This window comes from Cibotium barometz, chromosome 6 (assembly GCF_041138505.1).
Source record: "Cibotium barometz isolate CiBa-2024 chromosome 6, ASM4113850v1, whole genome shotgun sequence".
Taxonomy (NCBI): Eukaryota; Viridiplantae; Streptophyta; class Polypodiopsida; order Cyatheales; family Cibotiaceae; genus Cibotium; species Cibotium barometz.
The window spans coordinates 16,830,995-16,840,390 of NC_141051.1; the positions used below are offsets into that span (position 1 = coordinate 16,830,995).

At 39.6% G+C, this 9,396-nt stretch overlaps 1 protein-coding gene across 1 annotated transcript; it reads right to left on the bottom strand.

Annotated features, from left to right (window-relative positions):
• Positions 1-2,233: 2,233 nt before the first annotated feature.
• LOC147637457 (gibberellin receptor GID1C-like) lies at positions 2,234-4,495 on the bottom strand. The gene is made up of 2 exons (XM_086798886.1): positions 3,777-4,495; positions 2,234-3,597 (listed from the first exon to the last, which is right to left on the bottom strand). Exons 1-2 carry the CDS (start codon positions 3,819-3,821, stop codon positions 2,599-2,601), a joined length of 1,044 nt encoding a protein of 347 aa, XP_086655012.1. The 5' UTR covers positions 3,822-4,495; the 3' UTR covers positions 2,234-2,598.
• Positions 4,496-9,396: the final 4,901 nt, after the last annotated feature.

Genomic DNA, 9,396 nt, shown 5'->3' on the forward strand with positions numbered 1-9,396 from the left:
TAGTGTGCACCTCACACTATCTAGAGTATGCGGCTTCCGAGGAACTTGCATAAACTGGCTCTCTATTCCAACTCTGTAATTCATGTATGGCTTGGTGATTATCATGTAAATCGAGCTCCCACTATCTTCCTATACATAGTGGCATTCTCCAAAATCTCACCTACGTTTGCAGCTAGCTTGCCATTTTGATCCAAGGGTACAAAAATAGGCTTACAGCCAACCATACCATATTTGGACAACATGTCCACCAATGCATAATGTCTCTTGATAGCCATATTCCCTCATGTGCTCTAATGATCTCAATGCCAAGAAAGTATCTCAGCTCACCCAAATCCCTCATGTCAAACTTCTTCTTGAGGAGACCCTTTACAACTTCTTGGATTATTTCTCAAGCTACAACCAAGTGACGATCGACGCTACCAATCAATACAAGATATTATTTCTTATGGAATAGAGAATCTACACGTATCATTTCATGCCATTTGTCTTGACTCCCAGCACCTTCCAGTGCTTGATCTATATCCTTTGGAAGATCCTAGAGATATTCATTAACAACGTATGTGTGTACTTGAAGTAGAGGGAGCATCTTGCTCATCTTCAACTAGTCTTTAGGAGATTTAGACTCTATTACATCTTGTTGAACCCACTCAAATGTTAATTCTAGGTTAAACATGGTCTCATCCTTGTTGAAGATTTCATCTCCAAGAACGACGTCTCCATATACGATAATAAGATCCATGTGATCTTGGAGTTACCACCACCCATTAACTACAAGGGGGTACATAGGATATTATAGAAGATTTATCTTCTTATATGCCATATATGCCAGATCCTTGTATAAGGATGTTGATTGTCTTCAAATGGATAGATCAATGCCAATGAGTATAGGAAAAACTAAAGAAGGAATTAGTACGTGCACCTATCTTAAGATCCCCCAACTAATTTTCCATATGAATATTGATGCTTTAGCCTTTACTATTGGATGCATGCTAGTATAATCGAGGAAGCACAACATTGTATTCCCTATGACCTTTGCTAGTAGCCATTAACTCAATGACACCGAAATCAATTACACCACTGAGAGAGAGGGTCTCACCAAGGTATATGTAGTGAAGAAGTATAGGCATTACCTGGCCACCAAATTTATTTTCTTTGTCGACCATTAAGCACTGCTATATTTGGTGAATAAGCCATGCACCACGGGGTAGATCACTAGATGGTTGCTCATTCTTTTAGAGTTCGATTTCACCATCACCATGTAAAAGGGATCTGTGCATGTCCATGTCGATCGCCTTTCCAAAATTCCAAATGGAGAGCCCCCTCTAGGAGGGAAAGATGATCTTCCCCACACTCCATGATTCCACATTAACAATGGAGTGATCTTCTTGGCCACCAATAAGTTTTCAATTAACCGCCCCATCAAGAAGGATAGTGCCAAACACCTGATTAAGAAGGCGACCCCTATGAATTAATAGCGCGAATGCTTTAGAAGAAGGGTCAAGATATGACTCACACTTCTTGGCTAATGGAGTTCCAATTGACCACTCCATCAAGAAGGATAGAGCTAGGTGCCTAATTTAGGAAGGTGACCCCCTATCAATTGATAGTGAGAATGCTTTAGAAGAAGGGTCAAGATGGCATCATTGAGGAAATTTGTTCATGAAGATGACTTTGCCGTCGTTCTTGAGCAAGCCCATTCATGCATAGGTGGAGGGAACACGACTAACCTGCAAGGTTTTCCAAGCCGGACTATGGTGACCGACGAATGCTAAAGGCTAGCCATTGTCCAAGAGAAGGCCCTAATGCCCCTAGCCCCTGTAAGTTTGGAATAACCATTTGAAAAACGGGGTTTAGACTTTGTGGGTCTCATAACCCCAGAAGATCTACCCCCAAAAGTTCATCTATGAGAATGTGATTACTTGTTTCGGTTGTAGACCAAAAATAGTGAGCGTTAAGCCACCACCTGCAACGCTAGATAAGTATGCGAGAAGCCATTCGACAGTGCCAATAAGTATGCAACCAGATCGATAGGTATGCGAGAAGCCATTCGATGGTGCTGATAAGTATGCAGGGCTGCATCTTGTCTAGCTATAATGTTAAAAGAGTCTCTCTCTCTCTCTATATGTGTGTGTGTGTGAATGAATATATAGAAAGATTGAAACACTCTCTATTTCTCCACTTACAAAGAAAGAGAGATTCTACTCTCTCTTTCTCCACTTCCATGGTGGTCACAGGAAACACACATAGCACTTTCAAGACACCATAGCCTAATCTTCCTTAGAAGCTAGGCCAATTAATAAGTATATGTATTACTTGTAAGAGGAGCTAGTAGTGTTCCTTAACGATGAGGCCCACGATCTCTAAGCAGGATAAGTGAGATTAGCATAATAAGCTGGGCTTTCTGTGATAATCGAGGATTAATGATTGGAGCCCTAGCTCACTGAGCAAGATAGATGAGGTTTACATCATGAAAGGATGAATTCGTTGTGGTAAACGAAAGGTTAAATGATGGATGGCCGGTTCATAAAGCAGAAGATGGGTGAGATTAACATCATCATTAGCTATGGTAATCAAGCGTTGAGATTACCATACTGTGTTTTACGGTTGCCATAGAAACTCTCTCATCATCTTCACAAGAGAATAGAAGAGATCAGAGTTGGGAAGAAGGAAGAAGCCCATGGTGGCCTGCTCAAGGAACATGAGCTGCACAGACTTGCCTGCTCTTTGGAGTGAATGCACATACTTGAGCTGCCAATCTTGAAGAAGATCAAGGCCGCCCACGACGACGATACATGGGGGGAGCCTGACCTGAAACAGAGATGGTGCTGATAGGGAGAAAGGGTTGCAAGCAGGGTGCTCTCTGTTAGCCCCCATGGGAAGAAAAGCCCTCCAATACCAGTCCCTGTCTTTGATTGTCACAAAGTATTTCCCATCTAGAAGCCTCTCTGCAGGGGTCCTCTGCTGCCCTCCAAACATGGGCATGAGCAACACCATGCCAGAGAGAGAGATACCTCTGCCCACCGCCGCTCCGACCGCAACATTGTGAGCTATGTTTCCTCCTGAACTGTCCCCTGCAAGGAAGCACTTGCTTGCATTGCAACCAAGGGATGTAAGGCACTGTCTCCCAAGAGCACTTTGTGCCCATCTGACACCTCTGAGGCCATCTTCATAAGCAGCAGGGTATCGATGCTCCGGGGCTCGCCGGAAATTCACAGAAAGCACCACAGTCCTGCATAATTTTGCGAGGCGTCTGCACATGGCATCATATATGGCACTGTTGGCAGAGGAGTGGGCAAAGCTGCCACCATGGAAGTAAACAAGCAAAGGCTTCAATGAGGGTTCATTTGCTCTTGTTGCATCATCAAGATCTGCATCAATCTCTCTTGATGACCAGAAAACCCTGCCCCATAGTCCTGTTGCCCTCTCTATGATCACATCCATGCTAGCCACTCCATCCACCGGCGTCGCATTCGCGGCCGCCTTCCTGTCCAAAAACTCTGCTAAGTGCCTGTTGAATGTCCTATCCGGCCGCCGGAGCAAGTTGTATGAGAGCTTGAAATTGGAAATGAGGACCCATGTGGCTAAAGGAACCACTCCCTGCACAAGTTGGAGGCTGTTAACAACACAAAATACAAGCAACCCAAACAGAGGGAAGCTTCCCAAAGCGTTTATTAACAGCCCACCCCTTTGATTAATAACTTGATTACTGAAAAAGCATGAAAACTGAATCATCATTGTCTTGTATACAGAGGAATCAAGCATTCAAAGGAACCAACCTTAGAATCTGCAAAGGTTGTGATGCCTTCTGCCGTAGTAGCCATAGTGGAGGAGGATAAATCTAATGACTGGTAAATGTAAGCTAATTGAGCTCAATTCTAGTAAGCCAATTAAGCTAATTGTTTCTAGCCATAATGGAGGAAGCTAATTGTTTCTAGTGTTAGTATTGGAGAGAGAATGCAAGAGAGTTAACATGGATCATGGATCATGAGTAAATATATTTGTGGCAACAGAAAGCATGGATCACAAGTCCATGTCCATGTGCCAAGAGGAAGAGAGAAGATTTGGAATTATCCTCCTACAAGACAAAGGTTTAAGAGTACCTTGGTCCTTTACTAGTCACATCAGACTTGATCCTTGGTGGACCCAAGCTTGAATTTTGGCAGCGGTTTTGAACATTTTTGGGTATTTTGGACGTAAAAAACTTGCAAAAAATATTCCTTACTCGCCATAAATTACATGTAAATGGTGAAATACTTGCAAGGCTTATCCTTTTCATAAATTACATGTAAATGGTGAAATACTTGCAAGTCTACTCCTTTTTTCGTCAAGTTAGTTTGAGAGGCAAGGGTGCCCGCCAAAAGGCAACCCTAGGTGGACCCTCCATTCCACCATTAAATTTCACAAACTCTTCGAACTATGGTTTTTCCTTTTTCCTTTTTTATTTTAAATAGCTCACATATCACCAAAATGGTTTTACAACTTTTTTCTTCCATTTTTTTTTGCGACGCTATAAATGCCACTCGGGTATATTCGAACCCAATACCTCTTTTTTGAGAGTATGGGCACTATTGCTGGGCTATAACCTACGAGCCAGCTTTCTTTCTTATGTATGTACTAAGTTTAGAGGGTATCAAAGCCCTTCAAACCTTCTAAAGAAGGCCCCTTAGAAAAGAAAAGAAGGCCACAATTTTGAAAAGTTCTACACATAAACATACATATTTAGTCAATTTTTGAAGTTTATGGCCTTTAAATTGAAGGTTAGGGTAGGCCTTCAAATTCCGGCCATGCTATCTACCTGTGCTTTTTGGTGGTATGTGAAGGATCTCGTTCATGCGTTGCCTGCATTCTCCTCACAAACTTCAAACTACTAAGACTTTTTTTTTTCAATCTTGTTTTTTTGGTAGAGTTTGTTCTGCCTCTACCAGCACGCTGCACCATAAATCGCACTACCATGTGGGGAGCGTATGAATGCTACCATTTGAGAGTTTGTTTTGCCTCTACCATAAATCGCACTACCATGTGGGGAGCATATGACAATCTCAGGTTTGAGTCGATGGGCCCATGCTCAAGGTATGCGGTAGGAGGGTCATCTTCCAATTGTGCTTGGCATTCTCTGACCAACTCTTGGGCTGCCAGGAGTCTCTCCTTTTCGTCAATGGGGTTAGGATACTCAGTGAGTGCTACCAGTTGAGGCTAAAACCTCATGATGATAGAAAAAGAGCTAGATGAGGTAATCCATGATGACTGGTAATCCATCGGTATGGGGGCTACCAAATGTAATGACAAGTTACTCACCCACCTAACCCACTAGTGACTTCTTTTTAACTTATGCTAAAATGCATGGAAGTTTTTCATCCCTTGGAAAATTCATTGAATTATTGCTGCCAACTTAAGAGTGTGGGTCGTGGTACAAACTCAAATGTCTTTTTCCATTTTTAAAATTAGCAGTTTATTAGCTTGAAAAGAAATGACAGCGATCTTTTTATTGTTTTATTGAATTTGGCTCCAAATGTTTTCAAAACGCGCCACACGTGCCGCTTAAGACAAATAAAAAAAGGCCGCCATCGACCTAAAAAGATTTTTCCCGAAGAAAAAAATGTATTTTCCCGCTTAGAAGCAGAGTATTTTCGCAAAATTACGAAATTCCGTAAGCCCGATTGGTTGCGCCCACCACGTGATTGGCCTCATAGCTTTTGACTTTACCCTTGTCGTTCTATGCCTTACCCAAATCTACATAAAGCCCACGGGCGCCCCCTCCTAGTCTAGTGGTAGTTATGGGGTCCGGGTTCGATGCCAATGAGCTACGTGATGGGGGTTGGTTGTCAGCCGATGGAGTAATCCACCTTCCCGGGTTGGTTGTGAGCCGATGGAGTAATCCACCTTCCCACTAACCAGAAGTTAGAACATAACATATGCCATTTACATGCATTTATTTGAAATTGCTCACCTCAACTGCCTTGCGATAAAAATTTTATTAAAGAAGTTAGAACATAACATATGCCATTTACATGCATTTATTTGAAATTGCTCACCTCAATGCCTTGTGATAAAAAATTTATTAACGCCACCACACTCCTAAAGTTTTTTCTGAACCACTAACGTCCAACACTCCAACAATATTAGCCCATGAAGAAAGGTACTTCCACTTTGGATAGAGGATGTCATCATGTCTTTTCAACTTTATATGTCTAGGTCTACTTACTCCATCATAAGTAGATGGCTACACATTTCTACACATCATTCCTTCTTTATGTGATTGAGTGAATTTCTCTCAATATAGCAATTTATTACAATTATATGAAATAGCTCACCTAAATGCCTTGTAATTTTATTAATGCCACCACACTCCCAAAGTTTTTCATTCATAAAAAATGAAACCCACCGACTACCTATCCATTCCTCGTTTCCCACAAGTTCCTCCTTTACCACATTTGTTGAAAACATCATTTCTCAATGACATGACTATGGCGTTCCTTTCAATCCCTTTATATTTTTCCTATGGGTGCTTGTTGAAAGTTGTGGAAAAAAAATACAACGCTTTTGTCTTAATCCCAATATTTTGTAGTGTTGATAGTTACTCTAAACTTTGAAGCATTGACTTTATTTTATTGGTTGGGACATCATTCCCAACATAAGAAGCCGAAATAGGTTCACATGAAAGCCTTCTCTGGTTTAGTGTAGCGGTAGCACCCGAATTGGAGGTGTTGGGTTCGAATCTATCCACACCTATAGTGGCTTGCGATGGTATTTTGATTTCAGTATCCTCTCTCAAAAAAATTAATTATTATGCAAGAAGCACCTAAAGTGGTTGATAATTGCAACAACTTTACACCCCCTAGTGAAACCATTCAGATGGAGCATTGTAAGTTTTCTTGATTAAACATTTAATACTCTTGCATTGGAATTAAACATGAGTGTTTCCAAAAAACCTACCAAATGTATAGAATGAACTTTTAAGATTCTCATTTTACTTGTAAAATTTATTTTCTTAATATGAAAAAATCTTCAATTTTTAATGCATTTGAGCTATAATATAGCTCAAAATGTTGTAAGTTTTCTAAAACTACTTGTGAAATTTTAAAGATGTAACTTTTTAGAGATCTATAGAGTAGGATGTCCTTTGAGACCCACTAATGTCCCAACACTCCAACAATATTAGCCCATAAAGACAAGTACTTCCACTTTGATATAGGATGTCATCATGACTTTTGTCTTAATCCCAATATTTTATAGTGTTGATAGTTACTCTAAACTTTGATGCATTGACTTTATTTTATTGGTTGGGACATCATTCCTAGCATAAGAAGCCAAAATAGGTTGTTAAAAATGAGACACACATCATTGTTTTTGAAATGTAATTGTGTTAAACGAGACACATGTTGCTATATTGAGAGAAATTCACTCGATAACACAAAGAAGGAATTATGTGTAGGAATGTGCAGCCACCTACTTATGATGGCGTAAGTAGAACCAATCATACAAATTTGAAAAGGTATGATGACATCCTATATCAAAGTGGAAGTACCTTTCTTCATGAGCTAATATTGTTGGAGTGTTGGGACATCAGTGGGTCTTAGAGGAAACTCCACTTGTAGTGCTTTCTCTATAGATCTTAAAAGTTACAACTTTAAAATTTTACAAGTAGTTTTGGAAAACTTACAAAATTTTGAGCTACATTATAGCTAAAAAGCATTAAAAATTAAAGATTTTTTCATATTAAGAAAATAACTTTTACAAGTAAAATGAGAATCTTAAAAGTCCATGCTTACAAACACTCATGTTTAATTCCAATGCAAGAGTATTAAATGTTTAATGAGGCAAACTTACAATGTAAGAATATTGAATGATATAATTCACTAGCTTCTGATGCAAGAGCATTAAAGGTTTAATCAGGCAAACTTACAATGTTCCATGTGAATGGTTTCACTGGGGGGTGTGAAGTTGTTGCATGTGAACCTATTTCGAGCAACACCTCCACTTTGGGTGCTATTGCTACGCTACACTAGAGAAGGCTTTCATGTGAACACAATTAACAAAAGCACATTGAAGAATGTTAATTATTGTTTATATCTACACAATCCAACTCTAGGATTGATCAAACTTGTGTTCAAATTTTCTTTGTAAAGTGATTTCTATCCTAGAAATATTTTGTATAATATTAATTCCAAGGTTGGGTTTATAAACAAGTGAATAGCTTTACCAACATAAGTGTACCTTTGCTACATTAGAGAGACATTCCTACAAAAGCCAATAGCTTTACCAATATAAGTGTACCTTTTCTACGTTAGAGATACATTCCTATAAAATGTTAAAGATGTCTATGTGTGTGCATGTGAGTGTGGTTACATGTGTGCATCTTTGTGTATGTGCATGTGTGTGTGCAAACATGTGTATGATATGTGTATGCATCTCTCTCTCTCTCTCTCTCTCTCTCTCTCTGTGCATTGGGGGATATATGTATTTTACTTAAATTGATCCCATCACATGAAAATAGATTTAATTACAAATACAAAACCTAAAACATAACTTAAACAACGTTGTTGATTTTGTATACCCTTACCATGGAGCAATGGAGATCAATGGAGCATTGGAGTGTCGAAGTCTTCATCGGATACGAGAGACACAAGTAGGTGCATGATTTTTGCTCTTGAGATTCATGTAATTTTTTTTATTTTTGTTTGACAATTGTTAATTTTTGCACAAATAGCTTAATATTCTAATTAATTAGGTTTTCTTAGGCATCATTAGGTAGCTAGGGACTAGCTCTAGCCTCTTACAAAAATAAAAACTAAAAAAAACATCTAAGAAGCACCTGAATAAGCAAAAATATGAGAAGGAGAGTAGGCGGAATTTTCACTCTGGAAGGGAATTTCCACTCTGGAAGGGTTTCTAAGAAGTGTACAGTTGTACCCTTCTCAGTGCCATGGTCGTGGCAACTTTGCCATGCTCGTTACTTTCTCCAGAATAAATATTTTGATATCTCGAGCATTAAATTTGGCAGAGAGCATTTAAAAAGGAATAACTTGCATTAATTGAGCATAAAGAGCATTTAAAAAGGAATAATTTACATTAATTGAGCATAAAGAGCATTAAACAAGGGGTACAACTGCACTGTCAGGGAATCTCAATAGGTGGTTGTTAGCACCTGCACCATTAAAAATCTCTCTGAATTAGAAGCGTACGGTCGTACCATTTAAATTGTAAACTCATACCATTTGGAGCGTATGGTCGTTCCTTCCTTAAAGCCATGCACGTTTCTTTTTTCCTACCACAGTAAGCGTACACCCATGTCAACTTAGCTATGCCCATGCCATGTGCTCTGCCACACCCGTACCTTCTAGAGCGTACGCCCGTTCCTTCATTCTCACAAGCACACGCCTGTTCCTTCCTGCAGCC

Excerpts from the sequence above, each read along its gene's own strand:
- LOC147637457 (XM_086798886.1), bottom strand. The coding sequence starts at position 3,821 with ATGGCTACTACGGCAGAAGGCATCACAACCTTTGCAGATTCTAAG. Across the intron at positions 3,598-3,776 it reads CAACCTTTGCAGATTCTAAG|GGAGTGGTTCCTTTAGCCAC; the intron begins GTTGGTTCCTTT and ends CAACTTGTGCAG.